Source organism: Microtus oregoni, unplaced genomic scaffold, assembly GCF_018167655.1.
Source record: "Microtus oregoni isolate MIOR12 unplaced genomic scaffold, Mior012 000008F_ref0000371, whole genome shotgun sequence".
NCBI classification, from domain to species: Eukaryota; Metazoa; Chordata; class Mammalia; order Rodentia; family Cricetidae; genus Microtus; species Microtus oregoni.
Genome location: NW_024543067.1, coordinates 38,599,262 through 38,619,372, shown reverse-complemented (window position 1 = coordinate 38,619,372; position 20,111 = coordinate 38,599,262). Strand labels below are relative to the sequence as shown.

General features: G+C 50.1%; 1 protein-coding gene across 3 annotated transcripts in view; it reads left to right on the top strand.

Moving 5' to 3' along the window:
- Positions 1 to 1,539: 1,539 nt before the first annotated feature.
- The window catches only part of Elavl3 (ELAV like RNA binding protein 3), a 36,319-nt gene continuing 17,747 nt past the window's right edge, over positions 1,540 to 20,111 (top strand). Inside the window, exons 1-3 of one of the 3 annotated variants that reach the window (XM_041656970.1) lie at positions 1,540 to 1,976; positions 16,275 to 16,491; positions 16,713 to 16,816. In XM_041656970.1, the coding sequence (XP_041512904.1) occupies positions 1,968 to 1,976; positions 16,275 to 16,491; positions 16,713 to 16,816 (330 nt within the window). In that variant the 5' untranslated portion in view covers positions 1,540 to 1,967. Of the gene's footprint in view, positions 1,977 to 16,271; positions 16,492 to 16,712; positions 16,817 to 20,111 lie in introns of all 3 variants that reach the window. The other 2 variants (XM_041656969.1, XM_041656971.1) reach the window with 2 other exon arrangements.

Below are 20,111 nucleotides of genomic sequence, written 5' to 3'. Positions count from 1 at the left end.
CCCACAATGTCTAGTTTCCTTCCACAGTGGATACAGTAAGACCTCCTTAACTGCTTGATTACTTCTGCTTTTCCTTTCCTTCCTTTTTTCTTTCTTTCTGTGGCTTTGGAGCCTGTCCTGGAACTAGCTCTTGTAGACCAGGCTGGTCTCGAACTCACAGAGATCCGCCTACCTCTGCCTCCCAAGTGCTGGGATTAAAGGCGTGCGCCACCACCGCCCGGCTCTTTTCTTTTCTTTTTCTTTCTTTCTTTCTTTTTTTTTTTGTTGCTGTTCTTGTTTGGTTTTTGTTGTTCGTTTTGAGAGAAGGTCTGTGTAACTCAGGTTGACTTGGAATTCACTATGTAGCTGATGATGACCTTGAATATGTGGCCCTTTGTCTCAGCATCTCCGGTGTTGGGATTACAGCACCATGCCAAATTTATGTAGTACGAGGGATGCTAGTAACTGAACCATATCCCTAGCCCATTTTAAAAATTAGTATTACTATTTGTGTGTGTGTGTGTGTGTGTACCATGGGTGAGTGTTTGGTGGTCAGATGACAACTTTGTGGAGTTGGCTCTCTCCTTCCCTTTAAATGGGTTCCAAGAATCAAACTCAAGCTGCTGCCCAGTATGGTAGCAATGACTTTAATCCCAGCACTTGGGTTCAGAAGCAGATGGATTTCTGAGTTCAAGGCCATCTCGAACTTGGTCTATAAAGCAAGTTCCAGGACATCCAGGACTAAACAGAGAAACCCTGTCTCAAAAAACAAAACAAAAACAAAAAGCCCTCAGATTTCCAAGATTTCATGGCAAGAATCTTTTCCTCCTGAGCTATATCTCCTTTTGTTATATTTTATTTTTTTGAGAAAGGGTCTCATGTAGCCCAGGCTGGCCTTGAACTCCGGATCCCCCTGACTCTCCACCTCTCAAAGCTGGCCTTACCAGCATATGCCATTGTGCCCACCTATTTTTTCTTTCTGTTTTTTTTTTTTTGTCTTTTTTCTTTACTTTCTAAAGAAACAAAATTTTTCTAAGCAGCCTGGAGCTTGCTATGTAACCCAGGTCAGTTTAGAGTCTTGTGTAGCCCATTCCATTCTCAAATTATCAACGATCCTCCTGGCTCACCACACCTAGTATTATTTCTAATATCACCAGAAGTCATGCGGAGATGAAATCTATTCACCTCGGATCTAGCAGCCTGGGTCTGGGTCTTTGTCCCTTCCCAACCTTCTTCTGGTTGTGTTTAGGCCATGGAAAACTGTCTTTACCACTTCAGAGTTAGGTGCTGGACCGAAGAGGGGAACCCATTTTATCTGCAAAACTCAAGGAGTACTCAAGAACGGTGTCAAAACAGGACGAGGGAGCCGAGATGTGAGGCCTCAGCATATTCATTCTCGGCGTGCAGAGTCCGGCCAGCGCGCACTCGCTTCCACCTGCCGCGCCGTCGGGAGCCGGGAGGAGGCGGGGACCCGCCCTCCCAGCCAATGAGCGACGTCGGCGCTGGCAGCTGCCGCTATAAAGGGCTGGGGGCGGCGGCGGTGCGACCCAGAGCGCGGAGCGCGCAGCGCGGGCCGGAGGGAGGGAGGGAGGGCGGGCGAGAGGAGCGGACCCGACACCCGACTCCCGGCACCCGGCACCCGGCACCCGGCACGGGACAGGCCGATCCGAGGGCCCACCGCAGAACTGCCGAGATCTTAGTTGAGAAGGGCGACCTCTCCGGGCCCCGCGGGGCCGCGCACTGGGCGTCCTCCACCGCGCGCCCGCTCCCTCAGTCCACCTGCCGCTGGGGACCCGACCGTCGGCGCGCGCATCCCCAGGCTCGGGTCCCGGCCCTCGAGGGCGCCGCCGCCTCCGTCTCCGCCTCTGCAGCGTCCGCAACCGCAGACGCCCGGGCGGGACCCCGGCGTGAGCACCGGGCGCCCCCCAAGGAGTGCACGAACCCCGGAGCCGCCCTCGATACGGACCGCGCCCGCCGGGCACACAAGAATGGTCACTGTAGGTACTCCCTTGTCGCTGCGAGATGAACACGAGAGGGAGGGGCTGAGTCTGGCTCCACGGAGACGCGGTGGGGGGGTAGGACCAGGCCTAGCTAGGCCTGAGGGTGGGGGGGTAGGACCGTTCCTCGGGCCTGAGAGTGGTTAAAGTCGCATCCGGAGTTCTAGGGAGCAGAGCCTGACCTGAGAGGATTGGCGAGCTGGGCTGTGTGCGGGGTTCCCTCGGCTACCCCGGGGTCGGGATGGCCCCTCACTGGAAGACTGTGGGGGAGGGGCCGCGGCGCGGAGGATGTTTCCAGCATCCCAGGCCCAGACCCGTAGGCCGCCCAGGAGGACGCGGGCCGCGGTGGCCTTCTGTTGGTCCGGGCAGGGGCCTCACGGCATTCTCCGAGAGCTTTTTTGGGGGGGGGGGGGGGGGGGGATGGAGAGGCGGGGTGTAATCGGATTGCGCTATCCCGGGCCCCAGCCGCGCCCGAGAGGCGGGCATCTTCGTCCTCGAGCCCCGTCGACCTTGCGGCAAGCGGGGAGGAGAGAGGAGGGGGCGCCCCGAGGCCTCGCTGCCACCGCTGTGGTCTCTTTGTCTCTCCGCCCTTCTTCGCAGGCCATAGCCTCGCGCGGGGCCTCGGGGCTGCGGAGGGGGGGGGGGGACGACAAGAGAGGGGTTTCCTGTTCCCTAGCCACTGCCTCCAGGTGAGGGGGTGAGGGGCTGCAGCAGCATCCCATCGAGCCTGCTGCACGCGCCCTCCCCGGGCCAGGGCTCAGGGCCTCGGGGTGACCTTGAACGCGCCCGCAACTCTCGCCGCTCGGCCGGCGCGCGTTCGCTTTCAGCAGTCTCAGAGCTGGTCAGCTCCCGAACTCGCGGCCCCGCCCGACGTGCCACGCCCTGCCTGCCACGCCCATTCAGGCCCCGCCCCGAGGCCCCCAGGACCTGGCCTGGAGCGAGCCCTCGGACCTCCACCCGGTAACCCGGGCGTGTCCCGGGGCGGGGCTGGCCAGTGCTCACCGCACCCTGGCTCCACCCCCGCCTCCCTGAGCGACTAGCTCCCCGCGCCGTCGCGCGTCCTTTGTCTGGTCCCCGCGCCCAGCCTACCTTTTCTGCTCTTCGGAGATCTCTCCCTGTGTGTCTTTGCACACCAAGTGTTGTTCCCGGCCTCTTTTTCGAGTCGAGGCTAGTACAGTGGAGGTCGGGAAGCTCAATAGTTCATCCTGGGCCTCCTCTCTCTTGGACCCCGGGACTGAACCACCGCCTCCCCGAAACCTTCCTAAGACAGGCTCATCGTGCTGTGTGACCTCAGGCTGATTCCTTACCATCTCTGGGCCTCAAGGTGCTCATTCAGGTCTGAGAACAGGAGTGTGGCCTCCTTGGGACTCTCAGACCCCTATAGCAATATAGCACTCCCCTGATTCCCCCTCCTCTGTTCTGCTTGAAAAGAATGCGTAAAAGAGAAGAGGGTGTGGTCAGAGGTTACAGGAGGACCTGGAGCCCCTTGAAGGCCTGGAATTCCCATGGGTGGTGGTGGGGGACTCTCAAGAAGGAGGAAGTGAGGGGGATGGAAACGGTGAGGCCCCTAGCAGAAGTAGAAGGCAAAGGGTTCAGAAATAGGAGGCTCAGTCTGCACCACGTGGTGGCCCGACTTGCCTGCACAGATAGCCACTCAATGCCCTATTGTCACCAGTATCCAGGCATCTGTCACTGTGATTGGAGCCCAGAGGCCCAGCTGGAGGCCAAGGGGGTCTGAGGAGCGAGTGCCTTTAGGTGTGCTTTTGAGAAATCCCTACCTCAGCTGTGTGTGGTGTGGTGCTGGGGGGTGCAGTGGAAATGAGAAAGAGTGAGGGGAAAGGTTAAGCCAAGAGAGAGAAACAGACCCATAGGAGGGGCCAGGAAGGGAGGGGGGAAGTCCTGCTCAGTCAGCCCTGGGCCAGTCCTCAAGGCCCCTCCAACGCTGGGGTGCCACCAACCCAGGCTGCAGTTACTACAGGACAGGCCAGGTGTGGCTTCTGCCAATCCGATCCCCATTATCGGCTTAGGCGGCTCAGTAGGTTCAGCTGTGAAAGGAGCACCAGGCCCTGCCCAGCTAAGCTCAAGCAGGAGAGGAGGGAGAAGCGCTAAGGTGAGCAGGCTGGCAGCAAACCCGCAGAACTAGCACACCCTGGTACCCCTACCGTCATGGGGGCACAGCTGTAGGTAACTCCACACTCAGGGCTCAGTAAGTCAGGGGTCAGCTGCTGACTTGGAGCTGGCAATATGGCTCAGTGGGTACTTGTGCCAACCTGACTTCCATCTCTAGGACACACATGGTGGAAGAAAATAACTAACATCCAAAAGTTGTCCCCTGGCCTCCATACAGGAGCAGTGGCACACACAAGCACACACACACACAAGCACACACACACAGGCCTATCTAAGATAGGCTCCACAGCAAACACTAAACCATTACCTCTGGCCTTGGTTTCTCCATCTGAGAAATGGTCTCCATTTTCGGTATAGTGCTGGTAGTCTCAAAACATGTAGCTGGACATGGTGGCATAGTCCTTTTAATCCCAGCACTCAAAAGGAGAGGCAGGCAGATCTCTGAGTTCAAGGCCAGCCTGGTCTACGCAGGGAGTTTCAGGACAGTGGGACTACATAATGAGACCCTGTCTCAAAACAAACAAAACAAAAATCCACATTCCACATGCTCAATGCCTGACACACAGTGGGGCTCCAAAAACTAGGAAGTAGGCTAAAGACAGCATGCCTAGCACACGTGATGTCCTATGCTCTGAAGCAATACTTGCTGCAAGTAAACAGGCATTCAGCGCTGCTTGCTCTGCGGATGTTGGGTTGTCTTTTTATTGAGTTCAGTTTTTAAGGCAGGTTTGATTTTGTGTCGAGTTCCAGGTCCTGGGAACTACAGCTGAGGGCTGCCGTGCCATTCTGTGTTTGCTGTTTCTGTTCATCTGTGTGGTGCTGGGGCTCTGTGCAGGGCCTGTGCACTGCATGCTGAGAGTGTGCTCTGCCACAGGTGCCGTTGGGGCTCTGTGGCTCTCGTTATTATTGATCTTTGATCCTAGATTTGAATTTTTATTACACTTGTAAATTTGCTTATTTGTGTGTGTGGAGGTCAGAGGACGGCTTGCAGGTTTGGCTCTGTCCTTGCAGTTTGTGGACACCAGGGATGGAGAACAGGTCCTAGGGCATGGCCGCAGGCATCTCTATCTGACTGGCTCTGTTCTGCCATTTCACCTGGGGCCATCCCTGTTTCACCGAGACTCAGTTTTCTCACGAGATCAGTGGAGAAAATGCCTTCATAATGTTCTATGTTGGGAGAATTTCTGAAAGTTTCTCACGAGAAAGCTGGGGTTAGGACTCAGTGGCAAAGTTACCTGTCTAGTATGTGTGAGTCCTGAGTCTAATTCCTGTCCTAAAAAGAAAAAAGAACAGGGTAGCAGGTTCTCAAAACATAGGCTGTGCTGTCAATATAGTATTAAAATTAGGAAATCCTAAACCAGGCAGTGGCGGCACACGTCTTTAATCCCAGCACTTGGGAGGCAGAGGCAGGCAGATCTCTGTGAGTTTGAGGTCAACCTGGTCTACAAGAGCTAGTTCCAGGACAGACACCAAAGCTACAGAGAAACCCTGCCTTGAAAAACGTAAGTAAATAGATAGATAGATAGATAGATAGATAAAATAATTAGGGAGGCGAATCAGGCATGTTTGTACACATCTTTAATCCTGGAACTCAGGAGGCAGAGGCAGGCTCATCTCTGAGCCCAAGGCCAGCCTGGACTACAGAGTGAGTTCCAGGATGCCAGGGCAATACAGAGAAAGCCTGTCTTGAGAGAGAGAGAGATCTTGAAAGAGAGGGAGAGAGAGAGATCTTGAAAGAGAGGGAGGGAGGGAGAGTGAATATTAGGAACCCTGCAGTGTTCACCATCTGACTGCTGTGCCCATGACAGGCATTACTAATAAGCCCAGGATTTAATCAATGCAGAACATGTTCCTCCAGAGACTAAATGGCTTTGGAGTACTCTGAGCAGATGATTGTGGGTAGCCACTCTCAGCTGATTGGCCATCAGAATTGACGCTCTATGACACCCTTTCCCTCACCCTATTGTACTCAAGATGCCCAGGGCCTTGCTTGTGTGAGGGAGTGAGTGCCCTGCCTCTGAACTACACCCAGTCTGGTGTCAACCTTTTAGAGACTGAAAGGCAGTGGGGCCTGATGGAGCACATCTGCCTCCACAGCACAGGGGAGGTAACTAAAGACCTTTTAAGTCAAGACTTTAGGAGCTACCCCAAGGGCAGGGTTTGCAGCTCAGCTGGGGTAAATGCTTCTTGGCATGTAACAAAACCTGGAATGGATTCCCAGCTCCACTCTAATAGGGCATGCTAATCCCAGTTTGTGAGAGTGGAGACTCAGAAAGAAGTTCAAGGTCAGGAACCAGGAGAACCAGAAGGCACAACAAGTCAAGGCTCTTGCCACCAACCCAAGGACCTGAGTTCGATACCTGGGGCCCACAAGGCAAAAGGAGAGAACCAGTTGTGTGTGGACTCATGGGATGGTTGTAAATAATACTGCTGAGGCAGGGGCATGAACCTTACAAATCTACTTCCACTTCTCACAACTAAGCCCATAGCAGACTTTACTAACTGATCTCAGTATGCTGCCCAGCTGCCCTAACACAGGGCTTTAAATTCTTCCTCAGGTTGCTGCATCCGTAATCTGAGGTTCAACAGTGTGGCCCGGAGTCCAAGAAACTTTAGGGAGCAGATCTGAGGATGCACAGCTGGGCAGTGTGGGCTGGCACATCGCAACTCCCTCACCAACCACTTTCAAAAACTTAACTTTGTTAGCGTGTGTGTGGTTATAATGGGCATCTGTGTGCCGCAGCAGGTGTTTATGAAGGCAAGGGGACAATGTTGTGGGGTCCGTTCTTTCCTTCCACCTTCACGTGAATGCTTGAGTTAAACTCTGGGCCCAAGACCTCAACACCTACATCAAAAATTTGTTTTTGTTTGCTTGTTTGTTTAGTTGGTTGGTTAGTTGGATTTTTGAGAGAGAGTTTCTCTGTATAACAGTCTGGCTGTCTTGGAATTCACTTTGTATACCAGGCTGGCCTCAAACTCACTGAGATCCACCTGCCACTGCCTCTGCCTCCCAAGTGCCGAGATTAAAGAAATGTGCCACCACCGCCTGGTCTCAAACATTTGATTTTTAAGATTTATTTATAATATGTGTGTGTTGACTATAGGCATGTTTGTGTGCATACCTGGTGCCTGGCGGGGTGCACGGGGTCTAGAGGCCGGGAGAAAGCCGTGGATACACTGAAACTAGAGATACAGCTGTGGGCCATCCTGTGGAAACAAACTAACTGCTAAGATGCCTCTCCAGCCACCATTTTTATACTGCATGTGGGCTTTGGAGACAAGGTTTCAGTTTGTAGTACTGGCTGGCCTGGAAAAGCTCACAGAGATTCACCTGCTTCTAGCTGCCTCGTTCTGGAGTTAAAGGTGTGTGCCACCATGCCCAGCATAATTTTTTTTTTCTGGGTGGGGTAGTAGGACTTTGCTATATCTACCATACTGGCTTTAAGTCATTACATAGCCAGGTTAACCTCAAACTTTTTTTTCTTTCTTTCTTTTTTTTTTTTTTTTTTTAGACAAGATTTATCTGTGGCTTTGGAACCTGTCCTGAAACTAGCTCTTGTAGACCAGGCTGGCCTCGATCTCAAAGAGATCCACCTGCCTCTGCCTCCTGGGGGCTGGGATTCAAGGCGTGCGCCACCACCGCCCTAACCTTAAACTTTTCATACTCCTCCGTCAGACTTTCAAGTGCAAGGATTACATGTATGAGCCACTATGCATAGCTCGGGCAAATTTATTTACTTTATATTTGATTTATTTACTGTGAGTGAGATTGTGGAGTGTTGGCATGCACCCCTATGTGGCGGTCAGAGGACAGCTTGAGACAGTTGGTTCTTCCTCTGCGTGAGTTCCAGGGAAGGAACTCAGGTTTTAGGCTCCATGGAAGGTGCCCTTACTTTAAAATAAGAAGGACTCTCCAGTTTCCTCTATAACTGACCACAGTGAGTGTGGCTTCTGGTGAGCCAGCGTCCATGCCACCAGGGGCTGGATCACTGTGCTGTCTTGCAGGTCCATCCGAAACAGGCTAGGCACTGCTGCCATTTCACACACAGAGCCCTAGGGGACTGCTGCTCCCCAGTTTAAATTTTGTTTGTTTCTTTGTTTTCAGACAGGGTCTCACTACATAGCTGTGGCCGGCCTAGAACTTACTATGTAGACCAGGCTGGCTCACAGAGATCCATCCACCTGCCTTTGCCTCCCAAGTGCTGGGATAAAGGTACATGCCCCACGCCCAGTTCATTTTATATTTTTGATAGAGGCTCTCCTTTGACCCAGGCTGGCCTTGAATTGGTTTGTGCTGATGAGGATGCCCTTGAACTTCTGATCTTCCTGTCTCCATCTCCCTAGTGCTTCCTTTATAGCCACGTGCCACCATCCTCGACTCTCTGTAACCCAGGCTAGCCCTGAGCTGCAGTGGTGATCTTGCCTCACTTCCTCTGTACAAGGCTACAGGGATTAGAGGGGTAAGCCAACACACCGCGATAAGATTATAAAAATCCCCTCCTTTCGTCAGTCCTAGGAACTAAACCCTACCTCACATGCTGGGCAAGCACTATACCCTGAACATTATCCCCAGCCAAGCTTTGGTCACTGTTAAACACACACATTCTCTCTCCTTTTCTTCCTTCCTTCCTTCCTTCCTTTCTTTCTTTCTTTTCTTCTTTCTTTCATCTGTTCTTTCCCAGTTATTTAGTATGGGTGTGTACTAGTGTTAGTGTGGAAAGGTCAGAGGACGACTTTAAGGAGTTGGTTCTCATCTTGTGGGCCCTGGGATTGAACTCAGGTTCTCAGTCCTGGCAGCAAGCACCGTTACCTGTGGAACCATCTTGAAGTCTCCTTCCTTGCCACGACTTCTCAGAAGAGCTGGAGGCAATGCTGGCCACTTTGCCTTCTGGTGTGCATGGCAGACACTACCAATAGATCCCAGCCCTCTTTCTAGCTGAACCAAGACCTGGTTTACACAGCCCTCCCATCAGAGTCATTACCAACTGCTTTGGTTTTCTTTCTTTCTTTCTTTCTTTCTTTCTTTTTTTTTCTTTCTTTTGTTCTTTCTTTCTCTCTTTCTTTCTTCTTGTATGAGTGTTTATCATCACATGAGTTCAGTGCCTAGAGGCCTGAAAAAAGTGTCAGATCCTCAGGACTGGAGTTACAGATGGTTGTGAGACACCATGTGGGTGCTGGGAATCACACTGAGGTTCTGTGCAGAACCTCAGTGTGATTCCCATCTCTTCAACTCCAACTGTTTTGATTTTTGCTGCAGGGGAAAACAGAGTCTCAAGAATCTAAGGGGTATATTCAGAGACATCAACTGAGTGTCAAAGCCGTACAACCTTAGTGACTGCGATCTCACCTAGAGAAAGCGAACATGTCCTTCAGTGGAGGGAGATCCACATCTGAGGTCTAGTTCCAGCACTAACGTGCTGTGTGACTCACTAACTTCCTATGGTCTTTGAGCCTTAGACTTCTCACCTATCCTAGGAGAATTAGCTCCCGTCGTCTAAATGTGTCAATTCGCAGCCGGTGGGGTGGCCACAAGGAGCTGCAAAGTTGGCCCAACACAAAATCATAACCCTATTTAAAACAGGAAGTTTTTCCTGACATGCTGGCACACATCATTAACCCCAGAACTCAGGAGGCAGAAGGCCAGTGGGTCTCTAAATTCAAGGGTATCCTGCTCTACATTTTGAGATCCTGCCTTCAAATAAACATCGGATTCGGGGAGGGGAGCACGTTTTGTTAAAGATTGTGTGGTTCTTCAGTGTGAACTTGTAGACAGTAACATCATGTCCAGTGTCAAAAGACTGACACACTGGTTAAGTATCAAGCTGAATTATACTCTCAAGCATAAACATGAGAATTGTTGAGTAGATGGGGAACTAAGGGTACAGCACTTGCCTGGTAGAGTAAGCTTAGCTCTGGGTTCGATTCCCAGTTCCCAATGAACAAAACATATCAGCAAACTAAATTAAGCAATGCAAACAAATACAATTAAAATATGCATGACCAGGCTGGTGAGATGGCTAGCAGGTGCTTGCAGTTAAGTCTGGCAATCTGAGTTCAATCTCCAGTACCCACATGGTGTAAGAAAAGAACCGACTCCAACAAGTTATCCTCCGACCATTTCATTAGTCATGGGGTGCATGCACCCACACATATAAGCAAATAAACAACACTGAAAAATTAAAGACAAAATATGGTTAAAAGAATGTTTGAGATGGGGTCTTACTGTTTAACCCTGCTGCCTTGGAATTCCCTGTGTAGACCAGGCTAGCCTGGAACTCACAGAGATCCATCTGCGTCTGCTCCTGAGTTCTGGTATTAAACATTTGTGCCACCATACTGAGTCCAAAATTTACTAGTTATGTAAATACTAGCCAGTTATGATCCTAGCTCTTTGGGAGTTTTGAGGTTTGCAAATCTGAGGACACCTTAGACAGCTAATAAGACCCATCTTAAAAGGTGTGTGTGGTGGGGGAGGACTGGAGAGGTAGCTCAGCAGTTAAGAGCGCTGGCTGTTTTTCCAGAGGACCCAGGTTCAATTCCCAGCACCCACTTGACAGCTCACAACTGTCTGTTCCAGGATCTGATATCTTCACACCAATGCACATAAAATAAATAAATCATTTTTTTAAAAAAAGGTGGGGAAGGTTTGGGACACCGCTCAGTTGGTAGAGTGCTTGCCTGCCGTGCAGAAAGCACTGAATTCTGTCCATAGATCATACTAGCAACCTAGTGTGATGGTGTCTGCCCCAAATCCCAGCACTCAAAGCTTCATGAGTTCAAGGTCATCCTGGGCTACTTTGGTCTGTATGAGACCACTCAAAAAGAAAACAAAATGGCAAGAGAAATACCACAGTGTGCCATGGTATTTCTTCAGCATGCAGTGAACTCAGGTTCAATCCCTGCTGAAATGATAAATCTAGATCAAAATAAAATGCTGCTTTTTAAAAAAATTTTAACTGTTGGAGATCAAACTGAGAGCCTTGATTCTCTCATTTCAATGTAGGATCTGAGGATCAAACTCAGGCTATCAGGTTTTTGAGGCAAGTGCCGTTACCCACTGAGCCATCTTACTGGCCCATTTTCTTTTTCTCTTTACTTTTTTTTGGGGGGGGGGGAGCAGGATCTCAGGTAGCCCAGGTTGGCCTTGAACTCTCTTTTAGGAGAGGATTATGCTGGACCTTCAGCCTCTGCCCCCAAGGGCTTTGGGGCTCGTGTCTGTGCCACCACACCACCTCCAACTTCTGCACAAAATCATCTTAACTGGTAAAGCTCGCGTAGGAAAAATCTCTCAATTGCACTTTAAAATTGTTTAGTATTTATTATCTCTCTTTTAGTTTCTTGAGACAGGGTTTCTCTGTGTAACCGCAGTGGCTATCCTGAAACTTGGTTTACAGACCAAGTTGGCCTTGAATTTAAGAGATCCGCTTGCGGGGGCTGGAGAGATCGCTCAGTGGTTAAGAGCATTGCCTGCTCTTCCAAAGGTCCTGAGTTCAATTCCCAGCAACCACATGGTGGCTCACAGAGGTCTGGTGCCTCTTCTGGCCTGCAGACATACACACAGACAGAATATTGTATACATAATAAATAAATAAATTAAAAAAAAGAGAGAGAGAGATCCGCTTGCCTCTAACCCCCAGTGCTGTGGTTAAAGGCATGTACCACCACAGCCTGGCTGTTTAGCATTTATTTATTGTATGTGTTAGTATGTGTGTGCCGTGGTTCACATGTGGAGGAGGTAAGAAAGCAACTTGCAGGAATGGGTTCTCGCTTTCTACCACATAAATCCTGGGGGATTGAAGTCAGGCTTTCAGGCTTGGAGGCAAGCCTTGTCTGCTGAGCCATCTTGCCAGCCCTAGGGGAAGAATTATCTGTAGCTAAGACGATTGTGGAGCTGTGAAAGGTTTGAAGCTTTAGTTATTTGTCTGTTTGTTTGTTTGGGGCTTTAAAAGGATCAATGTATTCTGTATTTATGTGTATATCTGTGTGCCTGTATGAGTTCATGTACCAAATGTACCAGAACCCCTAGAAGCCAAAAGAGGGTGTCAGGTCCCTTGGAAATCGAGTTGCAAATGGCTGTGAGCTGCCCTGTGGTGCTGGGAATTGAACCTGGGTCTTTCAGAGCAGGATCTGCTCTTAGCCACTGAGCCGTCTCTCTAACTCCCTGTTTTTTTGTTTGTTTTTTGAGACAGGGTTTTGCTGTAGTTTTAGAGTCTGTCCTGAAACCAGCTCTGTAGACCAGGCTGGCCTCGAACTCACAGAGATCCACCTGCCTCTGCCTCCCGAGTGCTGGGATTAAAGGTGTGCGCCACCACTGCTCGGCTTGTTTTTGACTTTTTGATATGGGGTCTGTGTAGCTCAAATTGGTCTTGAGTTTATGGGTACTCTTGCCTCAGTCTCCTAGGTGTTGGAATTACACACACACACACACACACACGAACTGTCCTGCCCCCCTTTCTCTGTTTTTTACTTTGGAGTTCACAGGTAGCCTGTTATTCAGAATGACACTGAACCCACAGAGATCCACCTGCCTCTGCCTCCCAGTGCTGGAATTAAAGGTGCGCCACCACACCCTAATTAGCTTTTTTTGTTTTAAGCATTTCTTTAACCCCAGGAAATCAGGACCCTTGCGATGGGCTCCCAGTCTCCACAAAAAGTGACAGATACAGTCTAAAAATTAAGAAATAAAAGTCATTCTTTGTAGATGTTTTATGTTTTACAAAAGAAAAAAAGAAGAAGTAGTGGCATTTCATTTTATTTTAATAAACAAAACTTGCCTGAGGATAAGAAAAGTAAAACAGCCACACTGGCCAGCCTTACCGACCAGGCAGCAGCGACACACACCTTTAATCCCAGTAGCCGCACCAGCTTGCCACAGAAACCAGGCAGTAGTGGTGCACACCTTTAATGCCAGAACTAGAGAGGACTGTAAGATGGGAGGAGACAGCTCTCAGACACAGTCTCATTCTGAGGTTTCCTGGAGGCAGGATCGTCATTTTCAGATTGAGGTCAAAGCAAGAGCCAGTGGCTGGCTATTTTGCTTTTCTGACCTTCATGTTGAACCCCAATTTCTCTCTCTGAGTTTTTATTAATTATGCTTCATTTGGTGCCCAATGCGGGGTCATTACAAGAAGAAAAGGAAGAAAGAAATTCAAAACAAATAGCTCACAGAGAAATTATGGGGTAAATAACTAATAGGGAAATTATGCAGGAAAGAAAGAATATTAACACACTTCAGAGGGGGTTACTTCTGGTCGGAGAAGAAAAACAAATCCTATTAGAGAGGACTTGGCTGTGGCCTTAAGGTTACTAATATTGTTACATTTCCAGTTTTTGTTTTGGTTTGAATTTTTTATTTCTTTTTCTTCCCTCTGTCTTTAAAACAGGATCTCTGGGCTGGAGAGATGGCTCAGTGGTTAAGAGCTTTGCCTGCTCTTCCAAAGGTCCTGAGTTCAATTCCCAGCAACCACATGGTGGCTCACAACCATCTGTAATGAGGTCTGGTGCCCTCTTCTGGCCTGCAGGAATACATACAGGCAGAACACTGAATACATAATAAATAAAAATTTAAAAAAAAAAAAACAGGATCTCTGTGTAGTTCTGGTTAATCTAAAAGTTGATATGTCGACAAGGCTAGCCTCCTAAATTTTGGGATTAAAAGTATACACCACCACGAAGGCTGCAACTACTTTTCCTTCTTTGCTCCTTTGCTCTGAAAAGTCCCAAGTTGATTTCAGCTGCTCGCTTGTTTAGATGAAGTCGCTCCTCAGTTTCTCTTGCTGTGACAAAATACTTGAAGCTGAATGTTTATAAAGAAAAGAGTGAGGGGGCTGGAGAGATGGCTCAGAGATTAAGAGCACTGGCTGCTCTTCCAGCGGTCATGAGTTCAATTCCCAGCAACCACATGGTGGCTCACAACCATCTGTAATGATATCTGGTGCCCTCTTCTGGCCTGCAGGCATACATGCAGGCAAAACACTGTATACATGATAAATAAATTGAAAAAAAGAAGAGTGGGGCTGGAGAGAGATGACTGAGTGGTCAAGAGCACTGGCTGCTTTTGCAGAGGACCTGGGTTTAATTCCCAGCATCCACATGGCAGCTCACAGTAACCCCAGTTTCACACAGATGTACGTGCAGGCAAACACCAAAGAAAGAAAAGAAGGATGAGTGAGCTGGTTCTGCGGGCAAAGGATGCCAACCCTGACCCACCTGAGCTTGACCCCTGGCTCCCAAGTTGTCCTCTGACCTCCAGATGTGTGCCCTGGCACTTGCGTGCTGCACACGCAATTAACAAATAAAATGCAAAGGCTTGAACTTTAGGAATAAAGAAAGCACTCTGAGGGCGGTTTTGTTTCCGTTAGGGCCTCACTGTGCAGCCCTGCTCACCATAAACTGCGGCAATCCTCCTGCCTCAGCCTCCCTGCTGCTAGGATTACAGGCATGTGCTACCATGTCAGGCTACAAAAGAGATTTTCTTAGCTTTGCTTCGGAGGTTGAAGGTCTCAGAGTAGGTGGCCCCATCAGTTCATCCTCTAGGAGCCCCTTGGTTGGATCACAGTAAGGCAGAGAAGTGGAAGTGGAGGTGCCACCATGCCATCCCTGGTGGCATGTGCTGGCTCCCTTCTGAAGGACAGGAAAGCAAAGGAAGAAGAAACTGCTGTGTTCAGAGGCCAGGCACATGGGATGGTCTTTCCACACAAAGTCTGAAAGGGGTCAGGGGTGGCCCAGTGAGACACCCCTGTCCCCTGAAGCTGGAGTCACAGGTAGTCGTGAGCCACCTGACAGACCCCGATGACTGAAGAAATCAAACGCTCAACTGTGTGTCACTTTCCAGTCCCAAACAACCTACTCTTGAGGGAACTGGCCAGGGTCCCTGGAGGACATCGGTCCCTGCCAGCAACCTAATTACTTCCCACTAGGCCCACCTTCTTAAAGGGTCTGCCACTTCCCAGCTTAGCCCCCTAGGCCCAGCACATCCACACCTCTGTGGGCACACTGCAGCCTATCCAGACCATAGCTGACGGGTTAGGGAGTAGACTCACCCATCTTAGGCACATCTGCTTCCCTCATACCATATTTGGATTCAGTTTTAAGACGGGGTCTGGAGTGTGATGGCATACTCTTGTAATCTCATCACCTTGGAGGTAGAGGCAGGAAAATCAGAAGTTCAAAGGTTGAGACCAGTCTGGGTTTCATGAAACCCTGCCAAAAGAGAGAGAGAAAAAAAAGAAGGCCCAGGTCTGAGTGTTTAGTTCAGGCCTCTTCAGTGTTGGTATTATACACAGGTAAGATACTTATAAAGCATTTATAATTAGCCACATAAAGCGTTTATTTTATTTATTTTGGGTTTTCAAGATAGAATTTCTCTATGTAGCCATGGTTGTCCTACAACTAGCTCTTATAGACCAGACTGGCCTGGAACTCAGAGATCCGCCTGCCTCTGCCTTCCCAGTGCTGGGATTAAAGGTGTGCTCCACCACCACCCAGCGCTTTTTTTAAAAATTAATTTTAAAATGTATTACATTTAAACTTTTTAGTTTGTGTACATGTGTAGTGCACACATGTCATGGTCTACTTGTGGAGGTCATAGGACAACTTTATGGAATTTATTTATTGGACTCTGGAGACAGAGCTCAGACTTTAGGCCTGACGACACATTTACCTGCTGTGCTGCCTCTCCTTCACCATAAATAACTCACAGAAGAAGACGAATGAATACACCTGTCATCCTAGCAGAGGCAGGTGAGTCTCTGTGGGTTCAAGACCAGCATGGTCTATGTAGTAAGCCAGTGTCTCAACAAATATCGTGTACCCAGACTGAGCTGCACAGTGAATTCAAGGTCAGCCTAGGCTACACAGCCAGAAAATCTCCAAATCAAAGAGACCACCAAACAGCTAATCCCAGCACTCGGGAGGCAGAGGCAAGGGGACTCTGAGTTTGAGACTAGCTTGGTCTACAGAGTGAATTTCAGGACAGGCAGGGCTACACAGAGAAACCCCGCCCCCAAAAAAGAACAAACCAATGAACAAACAAAACCCAATGAAAACTGTCATCCCCTCCTTTGACTAAGTTCATACCATATTAGACATGCCTATGCCTAATTCATCCCCCAAATCCCTCTTTTCAGTGATGGGGACTGAGCGGGTGCGACCTGTTTTCTCCAGCAGATACTGGGGGCCATGGAGTCTCAGGTTGGGGGGGGGCCGGCCGGCCCGGCCCTGCCCAACGGGCCACTCCTTGGGACAAATGGAGCCACTGATGACAGCAAGACCAACCTCATCGTCAACTACCTACCCCAGAACATGACACAGGACGAGTTCAAGAGTCTCTTCGGCAGCATTGGGGACATCGAATCCTGCAAGTTGGTTCGGGATAAGATCACAGGTGTGGGACTCTTTCTGTGTGTGGCCTCCGGTGGCAGGCAGGGAGGAAGTACCCTTGGAAAAACTAGTGTGACCTAGATGGGGTAACTCAGGATGGATGGAGCCAAGTGGTTCTCTAGGGAACACATAGGGAGGATAAATCCGAGTGGGAAGCTGGAGTCTGGCAAGGTGTGCTGGGGACACTGGGCAGACTAGAGAAGTCACTCTTCTGTCCTCCCACAGGGCAGAGCCTGGGCTATGGGTTTGTGAACTACTCTGACCCCAATGATGCAGACAAAGCCATCAACACCCTCAATGGCCTCAAATTGCAGACAAAGACCATCAAGGTGAGTGTCCCCACCCCATGTGACACCTGCCCCTCACTGTTGTCTCCGCCCCCTGCCATCATTCCTTCTGAAGCTTTGGTTCTCTCTCTTCCTTATTGGTCACCCGGCTTTATTTCTCTGAGCCTGGTCCCTCACCCATCAGTGTGAGGGATTACTTCTATTTCACTATTCTTTGTGTATGTGTGAACAGGCACGCATGTGCCCCTGTATGTGTGAACACTAGAGCAAATGTGGGAATTGGTTTTCTCCTTTCACCTTGTGGGTCCCAGGGATCAAAATCAGACGGTCAGCCTTGGCACCAACTGCCTTTACCAGCTGAGCCACCCCCTTGACTGGAGACATTACTAACAGTAAGAAGACTTAGGGAATCTGCCAGGCCCAGGAGGTAGGACAGAGTGACCAGGACCCCACAGGCAGACCCCTCCTTGTCTTTGTCCTGGAAAAGGGGGTGGGGCCCATCTGCCATCTGGAATCTAATTAGGGACTGGGGAGGGGGTAGGATGCAGTGCCCCTCCCCCACCTTTGTGCACTGCCCCTCCCCCATGGCCTCCCTTCTCAGCAGCTGCAGCTGGGACCATGTGAGCCCAAGTTCCCTTGGGAAGAATCACCATGGAAACCCCCTCTCTGAGTTGGCCTGGGGGTGTTTGGGCTCCACCCTTCAAATCTGCTCTAGGACCCCTGGGGAGGCCAGGCTGAGGGTGCCCATCTGGCCCCCAATTTATCATGGGAACAGAAGTATAGGAATCTTTTCCTTTCCCCAGAGTGGGGAGAAGGGAATAATGGTACCACTGGATGAGTCTGTGTACTGTAAGCTTGATCCAGAAGCCCCAGGGGCGTGAGAGTAGACCCCAGTGACTGTAAGTAAATCTGCAGGTGTGTGCAAAGCAGCAGATTGTGACTCCGCACTTGTGGGATACAGTGACTGTGGGTGACTGTTGTGAGACAGCTGTGGGGCTGGGAGTGTAGCTCAGCGACAGAGTGCTTACCCAGCCTGCCTTTCATCTGAAGCACGGACAAATGAATGATTAGGGGCGGAGCCTGGAGAGACAGCTCAGCTGTTCGTATTGCTTTGAAAACCTGACTTTGATTCCCAGAACCCCAATAAACAAGCCAGGTATGTAAAATCAGGCATAGTGGCATATAACTTTAATCCCAGGACTCAGGAGGTAGAAGCAGGCAGATCTTTGTGAGCTGGGGCCAGACTGGACCATATAGCAAGTTCCAGGTCAACCATAGCTATATAATGAGACCCTGCCAAAAAAATGAAAAAGGCAGATTTGGTGGCCTTTGCCTGTAACCCCAGTACTGGAATGTGAGGCAGGTTGACCCCTGGCCTACGCACACACTCGTACTCATGCACAAGATTTGGGGACTGGGGCTCAGTTTCTGCAAGTATTGCCTATCCAGCATGCATGGTGGCTCAGGGTTGGCTCTCCAGCACCACATACACTGGGCCCGGTGACACAAGCCTGTGATCCCAGCATTCTAGACAAAGCAGCAAGAAGATCAGAAGTTCAAGATCATCCTTGGTTTCATAGGAAGCCTGGCTACACAAGACCATCTCAGAAAACATCAGACAAGACGACTGTGAGTGTGTGGAACCTGGTGTTCGTGTGACGCGTGCTTCGTGACACCACAGTTCCTGTTGTGGCTTCCAGGGTGCACAAGGGGATGTGTCTGTTGCAACAAGATATCGTATGGCTTGGTGTGGTTGTGTGTGTCGGCCTGGGCCAGGTTTGTGGGCTATGCTGTGGGGTTGGCATGCGGTCAGCACCTGATGGTTTTCTTACTCTAGTTCTGGAGGGCCCAATATTGTCAGTAGGGCTGTGACTTTATGAGACAGCCTCTTGCTGGTTTTGTCACGACTATGTTGGTCAGGCCTGAATGTTGTTGCCCTGGCAGATTTGGGCCAACATGGTTTCAGCTACTTGGATGCCCCAGGTTCCATCCTGGTGTGGGGGTACAAGAAGAACACCAAAGCCCACCCGAGTATGAGTGACAGTTCACAATGCTGGAAACCCAGAGGAAACTGCACGGCCTGCAGGCAGCTGCACAGGTTGGAGAGCATCCTTCCAGGTGTCCAGGTGGCCTAACCCTCTTCCAGGCAGCTCGGCTGGTTTCTGCTTCTCCCAGGCCAGGTCTCAGCATCTTCCTGCAGCTTTGTTCTGCAAGTCTCAGAGGAGTGCTCAGCTTTATGGCTCACTCTAGCAGGGAGGGGCCTGCTGAATCTGGTCAGTTTCAGGGACTTCCTGAGGCTGGTTTGAGTTATTTATCTTCCTGCTTGAGGAGCTTCTGGAAGGATGGGATGTTTCAATCTCTGAGAAAACTGTAACACGACCTGACCTCTTGTGCTCTTCCATTCTGCGCAATGTCTGCCCCTCTTCCGCAAAGACCTCTGAGACTCGGTGGGGGTGACTGTAAGTGTCCACGTGTGGCTAAGAAACAGGCCACCACGCCACAGGAAGTCACTTGTTCTCAGGAGCTTCACAGTCATGAGTGGAGGGTGACAACAGTGATCTATGGTGTCACCACACGTTTAGAAGGCCGTCTGACGGGCACATCACATCCGTCTAGAAGAACCATACAAGTCACCTCCCCAGACACAGCTGTCTGGTTTACAGTACCAGACGTACTTGTACGTCTCTTGTGGAGCTGGCCTTAAGTCCAATTGTTCTTGCCCATATTGTCTAAGCAACTACTGCACAATCAGGCCCATCCTGCCTTGTGCGTCAGTATTTCAGCACACAGGGTCCACAGCCACGCAGGAATGTTGGGGACAGTACCCCACCAGCAGCCTGCATGTGGCCCCTTCTGGCACTGTGTGAGCAGGCAGCAGATGGGAGCTTGCAGTCCAGTCCCAGCTTAGTTTCCCCATGGCCTACAGTTGGAGCACGAACTGCGGTGTCTTCAGCAATAGGGTGTCATGTTTAGTCCTGGCATACAACTCACAGGGAGGTAGCCCACCCTTGGTTCTAAAATTTTCATTCAGTGACCTTAAGGCCTCTGGGAGTGTCCTTTGGGATTTTTTTTTTCAGTGAACCAAGTCCCATAGTGTTGTGAGGTAAGTAGCAGGCAGGGTCATGGCACTTGGTTGTCTGTCTCTCCAGTGTCTTTCCAAATCTGCAAACCCTCAGAGGTTAGCATTATGTCACCTGTTAACAAAGCTTTTTTCAGAGACTACACAGGACAAGGCAACATCCCAAATCCCCATCGCACAACCTTTGTGGGGTTACAAAGACAACCATGGTGAAGCACTCTGAAAGTCTGCTGTCACCTGTTCTCAGCAAGTGTCAGG